This window comes from Lepisma saccharinum, chromosome 1 (genome assembly GCF_977018435.1).
Source record: "Lepisma saccharinum chromosome 1, izLepSacc3.1, whole genome shotgun sequence".
In the NCBI taxonomy this organism is placed as follows: domain Eukaryota; kingdom Metazoa; phylum Arthropoda; class Insecta; order Zygentoma; family Lepismatidae; genus Lepisma; species Lepisma saccharinum.
In genome coordinates, this window is record NC_139229.1 from 158,741,458 (window position 1) to 158,764,553 (window position 23,096).

The 23,096-nt window shown below is 41.3% G+C and overlaps 1 protein-coding gene across 3 annotated transcripts in view; it reads right to left on the bottom strand.

The window, feature by feature from the left end:
- Positions 1-23,096, bottom strand: part of LOC146002996 (uncharacterized) — a 757,155-nt gene that overhangs the window by 236,055 nt on the left and 498,004 nt on the right. For all 3 annotated transcript variants that reach the window (XM_083141160.1, XM_083141166.1, XM_083141155.1), the window contains exon 2: positions 13,157-13,338. In XM_083141160.1, coding sequence (XP_082997286.1) covers positions 13,157-13,338 — 182 coding nt within the window. The remainder of the gene's footprint in view (positions 1-13,156; positions 13,339-23,096) is intronic.

Genomic DNA, 23,096 nt, shown 5'->3' on the forward strand with positions numbered 1-23,096 from the left:
GGAGATTATACCCCTCCCCTTCTCCCTTTCCACTCAAGAATCTGCACGGTCAGATCGATTCTCCAGATGTACATTATCACATGACGTCACAATAAATCACGAAATCACAACGAAGATTCTGGTTCTTTTAGATCTTCCCGAGCTTGATCGTGCGGGTGTCAGGGAGACGGGGGGGGGGGGGGTGCGTGCGAAATAGAAATAAAAGAGTAGGGGGATGCGGAGATGATTGATCGCTTACAGGTTCATGCGACAATCTCTCCTTCGAATCCATAAATCACATTCGAGGTCCCCGATCGGGTACAATCCGCGAGGCGTCCCTGGCAACAAGAACGCCCTCCCGCCCTCTTTTCATCTGCTCCAAAAAGCTGCCACATTTGGAGATGGGATCAGGCACCTGTCCAATCCTCGACGATCAAAGTTACCTCCAACTTCCCTTCCCTCCATCCTTCCGGTCGAGATTAAGAAAATGTGCGGTAGGAGATAGGAAAAGATTGAAAGCGTGGGGAGGGAGTGGGCGCGTTTTTTTCTGTTGGGGGGAGGGAGAGAACGTCGTCCTGGTAATATCACAGCATTTCGATTTTGTTTCTCTCTCTCTCTCTCTCTCTCTTTCTCTCGTCTGGATGAAAATCAGGGAGATGGATGGAATATACATATAATACTAATAAAGGAGCAGGAAATGCGATCGGATATATTTGAATTTCCTTTTTCTAATTTTGACTGAGGGGCTTTCCTCTTTTTAATTTTTTTTGCTGGAGAGGGGTTTCTTATTGGAAATGCTTCACCGAATATTTTCCAGGCGTTTCCAAGTCTTCCAGAATGACCTGGCAACTCGTAGTTTAATCCCGGAAAAATCATCCAGTATTTGCATTTTTTTTTAAAAAAAAAAAAAAGTTCTCTTAGGGACTTTGTGAAATACACATACAAAGAACTTCATTAAAATGAAAATAAAATATACCAAATAGATGAATATGTGTTTCGGAAGGGGTGTAGATAAAGAGAGGAGGTGAAGTGCATCAAATCTGAAGACATTCAATTTGTATAATAAGCAGTTTCGAACACTTCGTATAAAATAATAAGGAGGTCCATCAAATGGTCTGAACCTCCTGGGACCATGTTTTTGTAGTTTTGACATCAATTATTTGTAAACTGCACCCCGGGGTAGCGCGAGCTATTCCTGTCTAGCGGATGGGTGGTTAGCTGACATTGAACATCTTTGTCAACACAGTGCATGTGAAAAGAAAGATCAAGTGCCATACATATGCATACATACAAATAACAATAATAACGAGTGGTGTAACAGCCCGTGAGGTGCGAGATCATCCAACCAGTTACGGGGTGACGTGAGGTCAGCACGACGAACCCACAGTCGTTGCAAGTTTATATGACCGGGTTATGCTACTCATTTCTAGTTCCTCAATTTCCTCACGATGGTGGGTGGCCACCGGTCACATACACAGGCCGAAATCTCAGGAGAAAAGTTGTTACGCTCCCTCCGAGGAGACTCGAACCTGCTGCAAATAGCTGGTGCCTTCAGTCGCCTTTCCCCCTCCATGCAATCCCGTTCCCTCGCATGTGTCCATTGGTCGAGCCCTCTCGAGTCACTACTTGCGCAGACTTGTTTCCGTTTGGTCGCTCCAGAGATCCTCGGGACAGAGTATAGTAATCGGGTGCGTCTAGGAGAGATTCCAGACCGAAGCGACACGCGACGCTTGAGAATTTCATCAATAGAAACGCATGCATGTGCGGCTTGTCATTTCGCTACGGTGTGGAGTGTTGCTGTTGGTTAGTTCGTTCCCAAGAGACATTTGTCGCGTATCGCTTCGGTGTGAAAGCTGCCTATAATGCTCGCATTGAATCGGCGATCAGTTGAATTCTCCTCGTCTGACATCGGGAATTTTCGTGTCACAAGGCACCGAAAGTTTCTGGCGGGACAAAACAAATGAGCGTCGGATACACCGGATGTTGCCAAAAACTATTAAACGGGGAAGAGAGAGAGGGTGTTGATCCGTTACAATAATACACAAGGCACGGAACATTAGTGCACAAAACACCCAGACACTGTACAAACAAGCTAATAAAAACATCTGATAAAAGCAAACCTATGCTTGGCAACGTAGTAACGGAAGAGCGATGTTACCTCTACAGCTTTTACTTCGCAACTGAGATTGTTGACACTTATTGAGCCACACACCCCCGAAGAGGATTGGTTGACAGATAGAGCTATGTAGCAAGAAGTAGGTAAGCCGATAGTTGGGCCGCGATCAGTACATGTGTGTCCAACAGAAGCGCATTATTTTCGCACGGCTTCAACATAAGCTTGCCCTTTTCTTCACGGATATTCCTGGATAACAAGCTTATTCTTATCAGTATCCCTTCTCCCCTTCGAAACATCCGGTGATATTTCTGAATTGCAGAAGTCTTTTCTTGCGCCTCTGTTCCAAAACAGCATTGCCGCTCCGTTGCAACTTTGTACTTTGCGGTCCGAAGTCCCTCCATATCGTCAATGGGCACAAACACACACACACACACACACACACACACACACAAAGGAAAGTGGGCAATCCAAAAAAAGATCAAGTGGGTAAATTTGTAGACGATAGCCTCCGAAGCGCGGGGTAAGGGGAGAGGAAAGTGATTCCATTCCGAAGGCAGGCAGGCATAACCCGGGAAGAAAGTTCCAAGTTGAAAAGGACGCGGCGCTTTTTCTTTTTTAACCGAACGATTATGGCGTGCGTGGACGACGCTCATTGGTCCTCTGGGCGTTCCTTCGGTACGTTCGAGGTCGACCTCGAAGAACACCTTTCCGTCAGTAAGTGCACAAAGGGGACCCCCCAACGAGGGAGGGAGGGATGGTCTTTCCTTAAAAAGAGGCAAAGTTCGCAAGCGGAGATGAGCGGACAGTGGTAATGCTTGGAAATCCAATATCTTGGAAACCAACTTCCCCGGAAAATGTATTGAAATGAGCTTCCGGTCTGTCGAGAGCCAGACAGATCCAAAACTCCTCCTTGGCTGGAGGAATTGCGCGGACAAGAAGACCAAAAGAGAGAGAGAGAGGGTAAAAAGGAGAGAGAGAGAGAGAGAGGGAGAATGCTACTTCTTGGAATTTCCATTTAGATTCCGCATCCCCTTTCTGGCTTTCTCCCTTTTTGCTGCTCGTTTTTCTTCCCGCGCTATGTCCCTTATTTGTTCCCATGACGGGCTTTTCCAGCTTTTTGCCTTCTGTTTGGGTGTTCTCCCTTTGACATCGGCATTTCTCTTCCGATCTCAATACACTTCTCTTAGCTTCAGATCTTTTGGAGTTGTTGCTTCGCTTTCTCAAAAGGGATGACGCCCTTCGATCTTCCAACAGAGAACGGAGCGACCAGACAATCACTCCGCAATATTCTTACAAAAAGCCTGTAATGTCAGGTTTTCAGATTTCTCTATCAGCCACAGAAAGAATGGATTTAGTTTGACTTGCATTGCCTAAAACAACAACTGTTCTGATCAACCGAAATTTGACAAGTAACTGCAACTAGTTACTTTTTGAAACGCGTATCGCTCACTTATTTTTTCAAGTAACTGAATTAACAGTTACATTTGCAGTTATTCTTCTGCAACTATCAACAGCAATGAATAAAATTATGGAGTCCAAGAAACTCATATATGAAATGGTAATCTTCGTGTGAGTCAAAACACATCCCAAAATTTATTTTGAACTTTCTATCTCAATATTATAAGCAACAACATATGAGTATATCATAATTTAATGGAAAATAATGTTAATTTTAGATGTTATGCAGTTCATGTATGCAACACCTTCTACGAGTTACGTATTTCATAGAATAAAGTAAGTATAAAAATAACTTAAAGTTACTTTTTGTATTTACATTAACTGTACCTGAGTTATTCTTAAAAACTATTGACTGTAGCTATAACCGAGTTACTTTTCAAAAGTAGCTAAGGGGTCCCGGGTTCGATACCTGGTGGGGCACAGAGTGGTTCGGATCCCACTTTAAACTGTAGGTCCAGTACCGATTAGCTTTACTGTTCATAAAGTGAACTTAAAACAACAATTCAATCAATCGATCAATCAATCAAATGTAGCTGTCCGAACACTGCATTTGACCAATGCTAGAAAATGAATCTCGTTTGAAGGATCTACGACTAATATATTATTGAGATCAGAATCCAAATTATCTATTCGTGTTGACTATACGGTGTCTAGATACTATGAATACTTACGTACCGTTATCAACCTGTGTCATGCATATACAATATTATTACTAATTCTAAACTTAATAATAAATCTTTAACGTTTTGAATCATCGTCGCGATTAGTCTAGAGAAGTAGAAAAAGGTGGACATTCCTGTGCTTCTTTCCTAGAAAATGAATTTGATGAATCTATCTATCTATCTATATATATATATATAAAAATTGATGTATGTGTGTGTGGGTGTGTATATATATATTTGTTCCGGCATAACTCTCGAACGGCTGGAGCAATTTCAACTAAACTTTGTACACGTATCACTTGCAATCTGGAAATATTTTGGGGTAAGACACCCCTGGCACCCCTAGGGGTGGGGTGGGAAGGGGTGACGTGTAAAAATAATAGAGAACCACCGATATTAAATTCCGCACGAACATACATCCGTGACTCTATGCAATCCGCACAACGATAGTGTTTCTAGGGTTGTCTAATATTCAGGCTGTGTTGCGAATGGAATCCATAGTTTTCGCGACATTTCCAATGCGGTTCAACTCCAAGTTCATCACCTATCGGTAAGGGGGGTGAGAGGGGGTGAAAAATAAATGCCACAAATGACCGAGATTAGTGTGGAATCCATAGTTTTCGGAGTCGCTAAGCTAATTGGTGACATTCACGATCACATTTAAATTTACTTAACAGTTACATTTTACACTATAGTTAGAATTCATTATTTTCCTGTCTAATACAAGATTGGGATAAATAAATACACGGACAACGCCGGGTAATCAACTAGTGTGTTACAAAACACAGCAACAGCATTGCTAGCTTTGCAAACTTTCTGTATTCGAATGGAAGAACAATATTGTCTAAAACATATGATAGAATAGTGCAGCCATCTGTTATTGGCTTTGTTTAAATATTTTCTTGGAGATTTATTATGTAGAGTCATATGTAATTCTAGTTTTAGCTGCTGGGTTCAAGCCAAGTGCCATTAAGTTCTGTATTCTTTTTGCATGGAATCAAATGCTAGTTGGCAAGCAATCAGAAGATGCTCTTGAAAATCTGCCCGCGCTCTTATGCGATTGGAGGCCGTGGATAACGCCAGGCGCTTGAAACAGCTAATCAGACGAGCATGTCCTTGAAAGTTGCCCGCGCTGTCATGCTATTGGAGGCGGGAATAACGCCAGGCGCTTGAAACAGCCAATCAAACAAGCATGTTCTTTTAACTCTGCCAGATCTTATAATATTCGAGGCCGATAACAATTCCGATTGTACTTTAGTACTCGATCGATCTTTAGTTGCAAGCTATTGAACAGTTCTTGATAATGTTATTGTTTCTCGAATTCCTCCTTCCTCCCAGTAGTCTTATTCTAGGCTACAGAGAAACTAACAAAGGATAAACAATTCCCACCCTACTCCCTGTACCTAGAAGACCCTACTTTTCCAGCGACTGCACGTCACCATTGAGCCCACTTTAAAAGCGACGGCAACACAAATGGAAAAATAAAAGAAGACGTCGTTTTATTGCTTCCGACAGACGACCGTGATTTCAACTGAAATCAAATTTTTCCTCGTGTCACGGGAAATGGAATCGCCAGTCGCTCGTCTTCCCGTCTAAAATGGATGCCCATAAAGGAAAAAATGGCTCCGCATGTTTCGTCGTTTAATATCACCTGCGAGGCCTGCAGAGGAAAATGTTGTTCCATTCGGGCCAAGGAGAAGCTAGGAGGTTCCAGTCAACCAAGGGAGAAGTCATTGCTAACACTGCAACGTTTTTTTGCCAAGAAACATATAAATGCTTTTTGCTTTCCGAATCAATGCGAGACTGAACTCGTGTGCAAATCCTGACTTCTACCTTATCCAGTGGAAGACTAATGGTATTGGTATGAGCAGAATTGCGGCACTTGACTCATTTTATAAGGCATCGAAAGTAATTGGCGGTCGCACTAACAAGATGAATCCAATATGAATTTGCCGTCTATGTGAAAGTGTTGCAAACTAAAATCTCGTAAATCCAGACGAGACCCTTCGAGACTTGTGGAGACGAGATCAAAAATGAGACAGACCTATTGAGACGACAATTTGTGTTAATTCCAAATGCTATTTGAACCTCAATTTCTTTACTAGGTGATCATATTTAGCTGTTTACCTTCATAAGTTCTGTTATGATTTAATCATTTGTGTGGTGGATGTAGTAATAATCCACTTATTTCGAGACGAGCCCGAACGAGACCAAGAACGAGAGGGGTCTGAGAATGCCTTTACAACTCGAAAGAACCGAGATCTTCTCGTATACGAAACGAGACTCTGCCAATTATCCCAATTTACGACACTTCGGTATATTTTGTATTTCGTTATCTTTAGTAATTCCGTTACCTCGTTATTTCACTATCTTACGTATTCTAAGTACAACCTTGGTGACAATGAAGTTCGACCAGAAAGGAATACGTGATTGAATGCACAGAGGCATAGCGGTGGAATGGGTGACCCGCAGAAGTGACGCATGTGTGTAAGAGGAGGCGTGTGAGTAGGCAAGAATCGTGATCCCAGCATGTTGCACCCAAGGTCACGTAAAGAACGAAAACGGGGAACAATACGCGTGACATTGAACTTCGACCAGGCACCAGACCCATACGGAAAATTCCAGATAGTGGCGCATTCGACGGAAGCATGACGTTACGGACACGATAAGGGAGTCCGCCTTATATAAGCGCGTGCTGTGCACCGAGGAACCGCAGTGCATCATCACCATGGCCAGGGGCAAACCTATTGACAACACCGTGAGGAGAAGAGTGGTGGAGTTGCAACGGGATGGACTCAGTGAACGGGAAATAGGGCGCCAACTGAACTTACCCAAGTCAACCGTCCACTGCATCATCAAACACCACCAAAATACGGGTACTACAGAGCCAGGTAAGGCCCCCGGTCGAAAACGCCTGCTGAGCGTGAGTGACCTACGGATATTTAGGCGCTATATCCAGACCAACAATCATGTTTCTGTGGCCGAATTACGACTGTGGACTCGAGAACGCTTTCACATTGAAGTGTCAACCAGAACCATTCGCCGTTACCTACAGCGATGCGGTTACCGAGTGTACAAGGCGAAACGTAAACCCTTCCTTTCCATGTTGAACAAAGGCAATCGACTACGGTGGGCACGAATGTACCGGGGATGGATATTTCGGCAGTGGAACAGGGTTTTGTGGACGGACGAATCCATTTTCAATGTTGTGTACGGGAACATACGGAAAACAGTCATTTGTCGGAAGGAGGAACAGAATGAAGCAAAATGTTATGCACGTCGGGTACAGAAACCTGCGTCAGTGATGGTATGGGGATGCATGACGGCATCTGGGGTTGGCCCACTACACGTCTGTGAGGGCATTGTGAATGCACACGCCTATAAACGCATACTGGAGCGGCATCTTCCCACAGTGCGAAGGCACCTGTTCCACAGGCGGCGTCTCATCTTTCAACACGACAATGCCAGGCCTCATACAGCGCGGCTGACAAGAGAATGGTTGACTCGCCATCACGTGCGAACTCTGCCATGGGCACCATCGAGTCCCGCCCTCTCGCCCATTGAGAATGTGTGGCGTGTTCTTAAGCGACGTGTGCAACAGAGGGGACCCACGACAGTGGCTGCTCTTATCGCCTGCCTGCAGGAGGAATGGCACCGCATCGATGTGGAATACCTTGAACGACTCGTCCGCAGCATGCCCCGATGCATTGCCACAGTTATTCGCTGACGGGGCGGCGTCACACCATGGTAAACAGGATCCCCTCTAACAGTGGTCGAACTTCAATGTCACGTGTAGATGGACGAAAATGTTTTATTTTGCGTGGACACCATACATTGCTGCGTTGTAGCGCAAATTTATGTTTTCCTTTGTTCCATGTAGCCTGCTGAATAAAATATGTTCAGCATATGCATGTGTTCTCCTTCTTTCACAACGCACGCCCATATTTGTGACTGCTCGAACTTCATTGTCACTAAGGTTGTATTTCTGTATCAATATTATGACTGAGTCGATACCGCTTTGAACCGATACTGATACCCATGCTCACAGATTCCCACCGATATCGATTCTTAGAAAATGTAATATAAAAAGTTTTGCAAAATACAGTAAAACCTCGTTAATACAGACCCCAATAAGCCGGACTTCGCCTAATCCGGACAAGAAAAGCAGAATGCAAGGTTTTAAATGTGGCTAGAAGTCAACAAGAGAACTTCCCAAAGAAAGGGCAGTCAACCATTGATGAAATTCTTTTCACGCAGACTTTGTCCTGTACTGTAACTTTAGTGTATTTAGGCCTATGCCCATTAAATACATCAAAATAAACGTGTTTTGTTGCTATAAACGGAGTTTTAATGCACTTTCTACAGTCCTTTTAGGTTATTTCAGTTAATCCGGACTTTCGTTAAAACGGTCCACTTATCCCCCCATTAGTTCGGATTAACGAGGTCTTACTGTACTGATTAATATTAGTGTGTAAGTATTCCACTCAAATTATATGAATGAATTAACCAAGATTTTTGCTTCAATATACAAGAATTCAGAATATTAAATTCCATGTTACGTTATCATAAAATAATTTTTTCGTACAAAACTGGTGAAAAACAAAGATAAAATACGAATTTTGCATAATTGACAGGATAATTATAGGGTATTTGGGAAAAAGCAAAGTAAGTCAAGAAAGCAATTTCAAAGGAGACGTTCTGTTCATGTTTATTCTTGTAATAGCAACCATTAAGGATATGAAATATATATTGGATAAGTACTGTTTAGAATCTTTACACATGCCCAATATATTATAGTTAGTTATAATATTTAATTTAAGAGAAACTAGGACAATAAGACAACAGAAAGTCGCAGTTTGTGGTCTATGTGCCTTTTGCCGAACACCCTAGTTCCGCGGCATTTTTTGCGGAGCCTGGGAAAGATACTTTCCAATACCGATACTACTGGTATCAGCTCAGCCCTATTATTGTTCAGTGTGCAACAAACATAACAACCCATTTTCTGAAACCCAAAGCCAGCGAGCAAACGTGGTTCCGAGATTCTTACCAGGATGTTTCTAACTTGCTTGCGGATGACTCATCTTCTGAGACCTGCCTCAGGGATGTAAGCGATCTGCAAGACGAGGTCATTAATAAACCCTATTTACCACTCAACTCCGTGCAGCGTCGGAGTGCAGGAGGATGACAGCTGTCTTCCTGCCTGGCTTAAGGAACATCGTGGTCTGTCAGGTGAATCCGAGCAGGTAAATTAACCTGCTTCAGCGTGCTGGTTAGTGAAATTAACTGAGCAAGTTCAACCATGCACCCTTTTCCTTAATCTACACTCATTTTGGATCACATTGGAAGTATAAGGTGAACCAAAATCCGTGATGTAAAAGCCTTTTTGGGACCGGAACTGCCAATCGAATTTTCGTTGATAGTCAGCGAGACGTGGCCTTCAAGAGCGGACCTCGCAAATTTTCTCGTCATGCAGTCGCCTCAATTGTCATCACGACGGTGGGTCAAAATCGAAAATCTTTGCAGAAATCGAACCTGCGACCGTTAGCACCGAAGGCGGGAGGCCATATAATATCCGGAACATACATCAGGGTTAATCCTAAGAGGATCGACGCCATTTTGAAATTTCCTTCCTAGTCTTACTATCTCCTGATTGCTTATCTCAATCGGATTGCTTGCTGGGTGATAAGGAGTGGTCCTAATGGGTCTAACAGAGTGGTTTTCTAAAAATTGTAGCCAATGTCACAAGGGGAAAATGGCATCGACTATCTTTCTCGATAACATTGTCCAGCATGAATTTATATGAGTTTATTCCGAAGTCACTTCCGGAAAAGTTTTTGTATCCTAATTTCGAAAATGCAATAACTTATATGTGTGTGTGTGTGTGTGTGTTAACTAACTGAACTCCGTTGTGCAACAGCCCTTTGAGAGTCCAGGTCTGCCAAGCGGCTATTCGTTGGTTGAAGATTGGTCAGCGCATCGAGTCCCATCGTCGCTGTTATTCTGGCTTTCGAGACCTGAACCAGATATTTCCATTCATGCAGCTCCCCAAATGTCCTCATGATGCTGAGTCAATACAGATGTTTTGAGCTCCCACCGGGAATTGAACCCGAAACTGCTCGCACCAATGACGAGAGCGGTACTAGTTACATTATTCTAGAGCGTAGAAATAATGATTTCAATACATCCGTTGTATACACGTATTTCTTCTTGGCTAGAAAGAATACTTGAATTTAGTCCCGAAAATAATGTGAAATATATTTTGAATACCAAACATGGACATAAAAGCGGCATAATATTTCGTCAATTATAACAATAAAAATATTTGAACGCTTTGCTGTAACGAAATACGATCACCGTTCTGGAGCGAATTATGCTCGCAACATAGGTTTCAGCTTCCAAATAAGGTAGATAATTGAGATTGCACTCGGAAAAAGCTTTGGAGAAATTATTATCTCGTAATGCTGTTATCACTATGCATTCCACCGAATTTGCAAAATTTTACCAACAGGCGTATTTTTTAATATTCTTTCAAACGTTAGGGGCCTCTCCTATGGCGCAGTGGTAGCGTTGTCGCCTTGTAATCAAGGGGTGTCGGGTTAGATGCCTGTTGGAGGCACATAGTGGTTCGGATCCCACTTTAAAGTGTAGGTGCAGTCCCGACTAGCCTTTCTGTGCATAAAGTGGACTTAAAACAACAATTCGTTCATTCATTGTTTCAAATTTTCCAAACAATGTACTTTATAGCAGAGTAATTACGCCATATTATAAGATACAAGAGTAGCGCCAAAGGTGGGCGGATTACGCTATTGGTCATTTTTACGACAGTCATATTTTTTAGATACCTAAAAAACATAACCCATGAAGCAACAGCCCGTTACCGACTACCGGCCTCACTCCCACCTGCCGAGGTGAGAGATCATCCAACCAGTTATGGGGTGACGTGTGGTCAGCACGACGAACATCAGTCGTCGTTGAAGGTCTCCCATGACCGGGTTACGCTACTCGTTCGTAGATTCCCAATTTCCTTACGGTGATGGGTGGCCACCGGTTCCATACACACGCCGAAATCTCAGGATAAAAGTTATTACTCCCCCCTCCCCAGGAGACTCGAACCTGTGCGCGTCCCGCAGCCGAAGCCCAAAGCAGACTTCATAATTTCCATAAAAATCAAGAATGAAAATACCACATTCGTATTTTTAAAAAGAGCGTATATGGTGACGCTGTAATGCAATGTAATGTCATGTTTGTAATGCAATAACAAATTAAATATGCGCTTCGCATTGAATACTGTCTGGCATAATATCAGTATAACGATGATCAAAGAGAGAAACCGCCAACCACGTCATTACATCTACCTCGGTTTTAAAACAGTTTTAGTTGTATTGTTTTTTTTAGTTCTCTCACAAATGGATTCACTACGATTCACATAAAATCTTCCTGAGAAACATCAGAAATGAAAAAGAGAAACTATACTCAACTCGCGTAGTGTTTTATGTATCCAATATGAGCAGTTTTTTGCTGTTAAAAAGAGTGCAAAAAATGTATCAGTTCGTTTTGCCATAATTATTTAATGTTGAACCATGTTCACCGAAGGGGAAACAAGTTTCACGGTGTCGCCGATGTGTACTTTTATTTGGAGAGCAAAATACGAAACTTCTTAAAATACGTTTTAACAGCTTTTGGTTCACGTTGAGGTTAAACAGATTATAGTGACAGAGAAATGCTGAAAGACAAACAGGAACTTCCAGGCATCACAACAGAAGTATTTGCATTCATAACAAAAGCCTGTTTGCTAACTTTATCTTTGAAATTCTTTATTTTATTTTCTTGGTCATAAACATTGTTTACGCAATTTCCTGCATTTTCATTTCTTCCTTTTTCCTGTTAAATTGATTACTATAGCATAATGTGAAATTTGAATACGTGAATCCTACAATTTTTAAATATTTCTCTTTACAACGGTTTTTAAGCAATACAATTTATGATAACTGACTTTTAACAATGTTTGAAAAGTTGGATTAAAACTAACTCTATCATGCATACGTTACAAGAAAGAGCCGTGGCGAATCTGGCGGAAGCACCTTCCGGAATATACATGACAGAAGTTTAAGAGGTCTCTAGAAAATATGTCTTGCCCGCGGTATCTGCAATAACTCTCTCCTGATATTCCAGTTCATGTAGTTTCGGTATTCTTTGTAGAGGCAGGCAAAGGACAACACATGACGGTTTGGAGTGGCGTGCTAAATGGGTGGGCTCTTTCCAAAAGACCCAAAGCATGTTCCACACGGCGGAACAGAAGGAGGGGAAGGTGCGCTGAAATTTCTGGCCGGAGTTTCTTTTCCTTGTTGTTGCTCTATAATACTAACTACATGCAGGTGGTACCTCTCGGAACCTGTATCTGGTCATTTAATATTTGAGTTTGTATTTTTGTCGTCAATTTTCTGCCACTTATTGGCTAATCTCATCGGTAAAATGAAATTTTACGCAAAGGACACTGGGGCTCGAAGCCGGGGTCTTCAGTGGCGAGATCGAAAATCGAGCACTTATCTCGCTATCACCGAGCCGGCAGATCTGGAGGTTTAGCTCGTAGGCTGTGTTGGTGGGGATGGGGGGTCAGTCAATCAGGCGGGTCTTTGGAGTTCATATTTCAGATTATTATTGTTCAATTATTTTAAGATACGAAAGTAACTGAGAAGTGTCAATTTCATTTTTCGGCACCTACAATATTTTACAATTTGAAATCAGCAGTATCATGTCTAAAAGTTGTTGCAACTCCTTCTTTCCTGGGCAGTTAAGCATTTAGGACTCGCCAGTTTTGATGCATAATAATGTTTAGTTCAGCATGCAGTGAATGTAATATATTCGCTCGAACGTGGGTGGCTGCCCAACGAAGCGAGCGGTTGATTTGACTAGAGTGAAAGGTGAAGGAAAAGCTACTCACCAAGAGCCGACCACACGCGATCCTCATTCTCCTCCGTCCAGTCCGCAGCGGCGCCGAAGAGGTCGTCGTACTTGGCAGCCACCTTCTGGAGAATGATCTCTGCGTAGATGATGTAGTAGCTCTGCTGCGTCACTGACGAGTAGCAATGGGTCTTCTCTCCAAAGCGGGTGATGTTGATTCGCCTGCAGCGAGAAAGAGCGCAATTAGTAGGGCCAATCATAAAATTAAAAATCTATAATACCACTTGGTTATTAAGCCACATATCTTACATGCCAACTGTGGGGGAAGAAACGTGTGTGTTCCTTTGACTTTCGCTCTTACGAGGTTTTCTGTGACAAGATAACTCGGAATTTACTCCTGTTATGGAGTGTTTCTCCTCCCCATGCTGGAGTGAATGAAGATCCGGTGTTGAAACCTCCTCTAAACTTTATGTGGGAAGGTTTCAGCTGCATAATGGTGCCACGTGTACATCTTTCACATTGAAAATCCATTGAGAGACCTTATTGGGAAATTATTTTGCTGAGACTGCAATTTTTATGCTTCTGAACCCCTGGGTATATGACCTGTGGGAAACTTTTTGCCAACAAATCAGCAAGATCTAGTGACTCTGAGAACTTTACGCCATGCATTAATCATTTAATATATAATTTAGATTTCTTTGAAATTGGTCGTGTGCGACTTGCATAATTTATGCATTTCTACCGCATCAAACGGACTACAAGTATTTTATTATGCATTTCTCTGCATAATTCCCCCGGGTGCGTTGTAATTTAATGACTATATTAAAATGTATTAAGATGTACCTGAAAGAAATTGCTAAGGATGGTCAAGGGTGGATTGATCTAGCCAAGAATAGCTAGAAATACAAAACTTTACGTTGCTCAGACAATGAACCTTTGGGCTTATGGATATGAGAGAGTTTATCTTTATTTCGACATTGACACTCGCTGCCCATTTTGTTCTGTGGAGCGAACGAACGAAAGCAAATCTCTGCGCAAGTAGAGACTTGAGAGGGTTCGACCAATGAACATGTGCGAGGGAACGGGATTGCGTGGAGGGTGAAAGGGACTGCCCTTACCAGTCTTTGCAGAAGCTTGTACTGCTTCGTTACGCCCACTCGCTTTCTCCCCTCCTTTACCCTTATGTGCAGCCTAGCTCCAGAGACTCCCCGGAATAGAGTTATAGAATCCCTATCTTCGAAAGCCGTGTAAGTATGAATACCGTTCATTCTCGTTGTTGCGATTCACTTCAAGGAGTGCAAGAGCAACAAAAAAGAAAAAAAATAGATGCGGAACTAACCTCTGTTTTAGCACCACGCATACATCATGTATTCGAGTCTTGTGCCTGACAACCATATTGTAAGTTTATGGACCAGAATTACCATCATTACGGACAAAAACAAAGGTTAAGTTCTGTAATTTTGGTTTATTAGAAGACTTTGTAGTCGTCGTCCATCTCTTTTGATTTCTTAATGACATCCGTTTGTCCATCAAATCATGGATTCGTTTTACGTTAAAACCTCTTTCACCTTTTGGATCTTTATGCATAATCCATGCCTGCCGGGGGGGATTGGTTAGGGCAAAGGAATGGTTTGGTTTTCGCGTGCGGTGAAAATTTCTGGGTTGCCAACCGGTAAGTTTGACGTTGCCATTTCCGTGTCAGCGCAAAAAGAACGATTGTTCGCGAAAGGTTGTTATTACACATGAAGCTTTGAACAACTGGCAATAACACTGGAGGAACAAGCTCTCTCGTTTGTTAATGACTGCCATCAATCATGTAGGCAGTTTTGCCCTCTCTTCCCAGATCGTTTGCCGGGGTCTCTGGAAGAACAATATGGAGCCGTGCCAGACAAGGCGAATCACATTGTACAACCCAAAATTTCAATTTGTTCTTTTACGATTTGTGGAATGGTTGGTAATTTCCACTGGTGTCGCGGGATGTTTTTACAACTTAGGTGTGTCCGAATATGAATTCGTACCAGATGAATTGACATCTTTTCAGATTTATGTATGACGGTCCATAACTGCATCTATCACCAACAGAAATGATCTGATTTATCCCCCTGAAGTTGCACAACTTATAAAGGGTAGATGTGCGTCCTACGTTCACATATCAAGTTCGAAATTACCTCGCCAGCAAATCTACTACCAGTCATATATACGTGTGATTGTGTGTATGTGTGTGTGTGTGTACAACATATAATATAAACTGTAATTTCCTGTTTATAAAAATTATACATACGAGTATTCTCAGATGTCTTTAGGAATTGCGTTTTGTTAAGACATTTTATTTGTTCCTTCCCGATGGTGTAGTGGTAACGTCGTTGCCTTGTAATCAAGGGACCTCGGGTTCGATACACGAGGGAGGTACATAGTGGTTTGGATCCAACTTTAAACTAGTCCCGATTGACTTATCTGTGCATAAAGTAGACTTAAAACATAAAGTCAAACTTAAGACATTTACCTGTAGTGTAATTCCTCACACAAATTAAGTATTTTTCAGTTTCCCTAGACGTTACGTATATTGTTGTATTTCATCAATCTGTCTTACACTCATCTCTCTCTTTCTCTCTTTGTGTGCGTATGTGCGCGTGGATGTTGAAGTGTATTTCTTTGCGTGATGAGTATAATAGACTATGTGCGTATTGAATTGGTTTGAGTTTGTCTGTATGTCAACGTAATGCACAGAGAGGGTAATCGGGACTGAGCTTAGAGTTTATTTAAAGTGGAATCCGAACAACTATATGCGTCCGCGGCTTATGGAATCCGAAACCCCTTGCTTACAAGGCGACGACGTTATCACTACACCATTGGGGAGGTCCCTATGTGCATAGTGAATTGTTTACAGATGCATTGCATTTTATCTGCCACTAGTACTGTTTGTTCCTCTGACATTTTTCTCAGACATTCATGTGCACTTTGACGTTTGGGTGTATCAAGCCATTTTCTTATGATGCTAACGTGTAATGTAGTTTAGATACATTGAATAATCCTTAGATGAAGAAGCAAAGTTGAAGAAAACTGAGGGATACACCCAACTGTATTGCAGGGTTCCCGCGGAGACGAATGGCCGGTGCTCTCGCTTTTGGCGCGAGCGGTCCTCACCACAGAGTACTTGACTGTGCTGTGTGTCGAGTTCGCCCATTTCGATATGTACAGTCACTAAACGGCCCAAGTATAAAACGGACTGGGAGCAAAGTTTGCCAAACTTTGGTTAATAAGACTGGCAGTTCAAAAGTTTCAGAATATTAAGCCAAGCTTAACAGAGACCATTGGCAAGACTTCTCCCATCCTCGCAGCCAGAATGTAGCAAACCACGAACGAGCTCGTGAATATTATTTTTGTCCGTATTAAGTACCCAACTTTGAAAAGGGGATAAAAATTAAGAAACCCAGAGGTCGTGGACCACGAAAAACTGGTAATTTGGTTTTCGCCCGTAATTCCAAGACATCCAGCGCCGCATGTCGTGCCCGGAATGTGCTATTATTCTGCCGTTTCTGCAGCCAGCCTCCCCCCAATCCTTGGCCGAGTTGGCTGGCACTCACGCAAAACAACGGAGACCAGAAACTCATAAAATTGGAGGAGCCCTCGGAGAGAGAGAGAGTGGGGGGAGGGGAGAGTGACCCCGAATTATGTTCCGCATGAATAAGAACCATCCCTATCAGGACTTTGGCTACCATCCTCATGTCGCTTAATTTACTTTAGGACGAAGCAACTCTTTCCTCCCCCTCCCGTCCGCGAAAAGGGTCATACCGCAGGCGTTTTCTGGCTTTGTGGATGTCTCGGTTTATGCGACTTGCTCCATAAAGAGGATTTAGTTTTGGGAGAAAAAACTCCATCAATGGATTCTGGAGCGTTAACGTTTTATTCCCAAGGGAGCAATGTCAGCGTTGCCTACACGGCTTGCAAATAGCTATTATACCCTATGGCGTAATCAATTATTCACCAAAACTCGGTGCTCTGTTTTTTTAATGCTTCGTTTACTTAAACTTGCCGACTTATATCTGGGAGGCCATCAACACTAGGCTTTCCTGAGATGAAGTTATTATCAGCTCCTCCTGAGCATAGAATATTTTCCAGGAAGAGCCGTTAACTCCAGTTATTATTAGTTTCTCCAGTAGGGCTCTATGCAGGAAGCCATCAACTCTAAGTACATGTCCATGTGCATAGCAGTCCCTTTGACAAGAGAATGAGGAAATTAGATTACAACTTCTGCTGCTCCTGATGGATTATGGGAAACATTGGACTTGAGTAGGGTGACCAGACGTCCTCTTTTGTCCGGACATGTCCTCCTTTTTAGGTGTCTGTCCGGCGTCCGGGCGGATTTTTTAGAAATCAGTAAATGTCCTCCTTTTTTTAGAAAGAGTATAGCATCGACCGTGGCAAATGTTCTGCATAAAGAATGCTTCCACACATAATGATATTCATATCACTTGGGGCGCGTTATATGAGAGCAATGCTCACCTAGCATCTGGGAGCTGAACATGATCACTTTCCTAACTGAGTCATTAGTAGGGGTGTGCGGGATCCAGAAAAGTCGGTTAAAAAAATTCCCGTCCCGATCCCGACTTCAGAAAATGATTTTCAGACATTTCGAGATCCCGAGCAGTTCGAAACTTCCAAATGGTCGTTTTAAAAAGTGGTTAATTCTTGATGTTTTCTGCATTATAAGTGTCTTAACACTTCTCTGAAATTGTTAGCTTTTATTTCAGAAATCGAAAGAAAGGGAAATGACATCAAATTACCCGTTCCTGAAAATTTCTAGGGAAATTGAGGATTTTACCCCTCCGGAAAATCGGGATTTAAAAAAAATTCCCCGTCCCGACCAAAAAAAGTTTTGCCCCGCACACCCCTAGTCATTTGTATGTATTATTGTAACTCGTTGCTTCGTAATCTGAGTCTTGTGAAACACATGAAATTTGACTAGTTCCTTTTTGATTGACTGATATGGTTTATTTTAATTCCCTTTTCTGCCACTTTTGATAATCGCGAAGATGAGGATGAGCGATGATATGATGATTTTGATGAAGGGGCACTCACAAAGAACACCCATACCCAGGCTGGAATTCGAACCCGGGACCTCTGGAGTTGTGGCGCAGTGTGCTAACCACTCCGCCACAGAGATCGGCCAGTTCATTTTTGAGTCATACATACGCGATACAGAAACGCGTAGTGAGAATTTTGATTATTAAGTCATATTTACTTTTATGAAATAACGAAGCGAAAGTGTAAATTCATCAATGATCTTGCAAAAAAATATCCAGCTTTTAGAAGATGGAAGAAACGAATATGAGGTAAAGTGTAAGGTGGCTGTCACTTTCCCCTCCTGTTGAAAGAGTGCAAAAATGTTCGAGACATTAAAATCATATATCCTGACACAATCTAAACTACCTAAAATTTAAGTTCTGTTTTTGGAAATAAGTTAAAGCGAAGCTTACTTGTCATATTTCCATTCACTTATGGTAATATTGCATTCTAATATCCAAGAATTGTAAAAAGAGTAAAATTCTGTGCTTCAAACTATAGATATTCTTAATTATGATTGTCCTGTGCTAAATAATACGATTAGGAGGTTGCTTTAGTTGCTTAAAGGTAATAGGAAATTATTTAAAAAATCATCACATTTATATTGATTAAATTATGAGTAGGGACGTGAAGTTTTCGTTTTAACGATAACACCGAATACTTGAAGAAAGCACAATAAGTGTCTAAAATGGATTTGGGTAAATTAAGGATTCAAGTTTTCGGTGTTTCGGAATCGCGAAATAACTCGAATTATGCCATTTTTCAGAATAACACCGAATTTTGCACTTTAACACGAAAAACGTCGCGAAATATGCAATACAAACTAGGGACAACACTTATTTTGTTCAAAAAGTACTACCTGAAGTGCTATTTGATCTGTCGTTTCTAGTCTAGCTGGTGAAAGTTCGATTAAATCGAAATTTTCACGCTTCATTATTGCAGTTTGGCACAGATATGACTGACAGTAGGCTATTTAACCTCTTCCTGAAATAGAATTAGCTCGGGGCGGGGTAAGGGGGATCTTTCCAGAAGGGAAATTAATTAGAAACGGGAAAATATTCAGGGAGAAGCACCTTTTGTATTTCGGGGGGAGGGGGGGGTTGTGTATGAGAGTGTGCGTACGCAAAACGCCTAATTTGAGGTCGCAGAGGAATTTTCCTGGCATTGTTGGAGAAAGTTATATGTATGGCTATTTTCAAAGATTTGGGTGATATCATTCAATAAACATTTCATATTTTCTGTCTGATGAGACGAAATAGTTTTCCAAATGCAAGAAATTTGATAATTCCTTAAATTTATTCCTTTTCTCATTAAAACTAAAATTTGCCTCAATGTTCCAGAACTAAAGCAATCTGAAAATATTAACCATAGAAGGAACAGTAAATATGCATGTAAAAATAACCGATTTTAAATTAATAACACCGAATTTTGCCCTAAACCGCGAAAAATAATACCGAATTGCAGTAAAAAATAACATCGAAATTCAGTTGAAAATAAAACGAAAACTTCACGTCTCTAATTATGAGTAATGGCAAATGAGTTGCCATTTTTTGCAGTGTCCTCTTTTTTATGACTTTGTCCTCCTTTTTCACCATGCTCTGTCCTCTTTTTTACATGTATGTGTCTGGCCACCCTAGACTTGAGACACCTTTGCCTCTAAAAGATATCAATGAATTGAACTTACAACGGTGTGATGCTTCTGCGGCTGTCGTTGGGAGGCTCACAGCACGGTTGTAGATGAGTGGGGGACTAAGGTGCAATATTGTGAAGCGTCCATTGTTGATCTGAGGTCGTGTCTAAAGTGAGCGCCTTGTTGTCTTGTAGAAAGTATTAGAGCTTAATTCCACTTTATGCACAGATTGGCTAACCGAGACTGGACCTACAATTTAATGTGGGATCCGAATCCGGGATCCAATCCAGGACACCTTTGATTACAAGGCGACGACGTTGCCACTGCGCCATCGGGAGGCTCCTTGTAGATAGGAATAGGGATGCAATAGTAAAGTACTCTAGTTGCACTCATCCATGAATTACTCCGGGTAAGAACATTGCTATGACACGGTAACTTTTGTTTTAATTACAATTTATGCTCAGATGACCTAATAGAATAGAATAGAATAGAATAGTCCTTTTATTTTCGACTGAGCGAGGTTCAGCCTAGGGCTGCTCTTTCACCTAACTCAGGACTAACAAAGGTAAAAGGTAAAGTGTTCCCCTGTGCTTAGCACCACGCCATGAAGGCGTATAGGGGGTGTGGGGGTAACGCCCCACACTTTCTTGATCCGGTCGTGAGTGGGGGTGATGTGATCAGCACCACGCCCCTGACCGCCTTTACCCCCCAGGGTTTCCCCTAGGTACCCATGTTATTCGCTGGGTGGGCGCCGGGGCCGCTTCCAACGTTAGAAAAGTTCCCGGATTTGAACCGGCCGGGGATCGAACCCGGGACCTTCAGCATGGTAGTCAGACGCGTTACCGACAGAGCCACCGCGGCCACTTAACTCAGGACTAACTAACTCTTCTTAAACCCGAAGGCTCATGGCTGCAGCAACACAGGCCTTCCATCTGTTCCTATATTGAGCAAGATCTATATACTCTTTTCCATCCCTACCGATTTCCTTTAAATCCATCTCAACGTTGTCCCTCCATCTTCGTCTTGGCCTTCCTACAGGTCTCTTACCATCAGGTTTCCCAACAAGAATCCTGTAAACTCCTCTTTCCTCTCCCATTCGTGCCACATGGCCTGCCCACCTAAGTCTTCTTGATTTAATTATTCTAATAATATCTGGACATGAATACAAATTATGTAGTTCTAAATTACGTAACCTTCTCCACTCACCTGTCTCCTCATCCCATTTAGGTCCAAATATTTTCCTAAGGATCTTATTTTCAAATACTCTCAATTTATGTTCCTCTTTCAATGTAAGGGACCAAGTTTCACATCCATATAATACTAGAGGCAAAATTACTGTTTTGTATATTTTAACTTTTAGTTTCTTAGATATTAAACGAGAAGACAAAAGTTTATGAAGAGAAAAGTAACATGCATTCCCTGAATTAAGCCTACTTTTTATTTCCTCTTCAATATAATTTTCACTTGTTAATATTACTCCTAAGTATTTGAATTTGGAAACTGGTTCAAACGAGTTGTTATCAATAATTACATTATGATTATTACCTAACACTTGGTTTCGGTCTGTAAGCATATATTTAGTTTTCTCTTTGTTAACTTCCAAACCTATCTCTTTAGCAGTTTTGAAAAATATTTTAGCATTATTCTTAATTGTATTTATATCATCTCCTAATAAGTCTACATAATTTGCATATGCTAACAACTGAGTCATACCATTTAATTTTAGTCTAAATTCATTTACATCTTTATATAAATCTCTGATATTTTTGTTTTTGCTGTTTGTTTCAATTTCGTTAATTTTGCTTTTCAAGTAATCTCTTTTTTTACTCCTAAACGTGCGGTTAACTTCTCCCTTTATTCTATTATAATTGCTTAGATTTGTATCATCAGAGTTATTTAACCACCTAAATCTAGCCTGATTTCTTATTTCTATTAGATTATGACATTCATTATCAAACCATGGCTTACTTTTTCTCGGTTTATGGTATCCTATACTTTCTTTAGCTGCTGATTCTATTGCATTACGTATGTGCTCCCAATTCTTATTTACGCCTGTTTCATTTATATTTTCATCATCATTTAAATCCTGCAAAACATCAAATCTATTTGACAGTTTAATTTGGTAATCTTTCTTAATTCTTTCATCAGCAAATTTTCCTGTATTAAATTTTAGAACTTTTAGATTTTGTTGCTTATGATTTATCACTGAGAGTCTTTCTCTTAATTTAGCAATTACTAAATAATGGTCACTGGCACAGTCAGCACCTCTATGTGTACGAACATCAATTATACTAGTATGTCTTCTGTTATCAATGAGAATATGATCTATCTGATTATGAGTTTTACCATCTGGAGAAGACCAGATATATTGCAAGGACTAGGTATTACAAGGTAGGATTACATGTGAAACGTATTAAACAAAATGGTTCAGAATAAATGAAATACATGAAAAAAAATAACTAAAAAATAGAAGCACACATACCAATTCACACACACACACACACACACACACACACACACACAATTTAAAATCGTGTCGAAAAAAAAGGAAAGAATAGTGTACACAATACGCATTTATCGTGATGTCAGGCCGGTGTATGTATATCTTGGGGGTTTAGCCATATGAGGAATGACTAATCTAGACACTATACAGTGACAAGTGGAATCTCAACGACTTTGAATTGTGCCTACGCCGGGAATGAAACCACCAGGAATGTCTTGATTGCAAGACGACAATGTTATTCACTTAGCCAAATTAGCTGTATCACTTGTATGGTAACGCGGCAGTGTTTACTTGCAATTCATCTCACAAGTGTTATGGTTCTTCCTTGTGTAGATGATTCTCACGATGTAGTGATGTGTCTCCTGTTTCTCTAGGTTCGGATGTAGACGGTGCTTTCAGCTGCTCCAAATCACGTAAGGAGGAGGATTTGTCACCCTTCTATTAGTGATGGGCATTAGTCGACTAATATTAGTCGATTAGTCGATTATTAAAACCATCGAAAAAATTATCGACTAATGAAAATTAGTCGACTGAAAAAATTAGTCGACTAATATTAGTCGAATTAGTCGTTCGACTAATATTAGTCGAATTAGTCGTTCGACTAATATTAGTCGAATTAGTCGTTCGACTAATATTAGTCGAATTAGTCATTCGACTAATATTAGTCGAATTAGTCGTTCGACTAATATTAGTCGAATTAGTCGTTCGACTAATATTAGTCGAATTAGTCGTTCGAATAATATTAGTCGGATTAGTCGTTCGACTAATATTAGTCGGAAACAT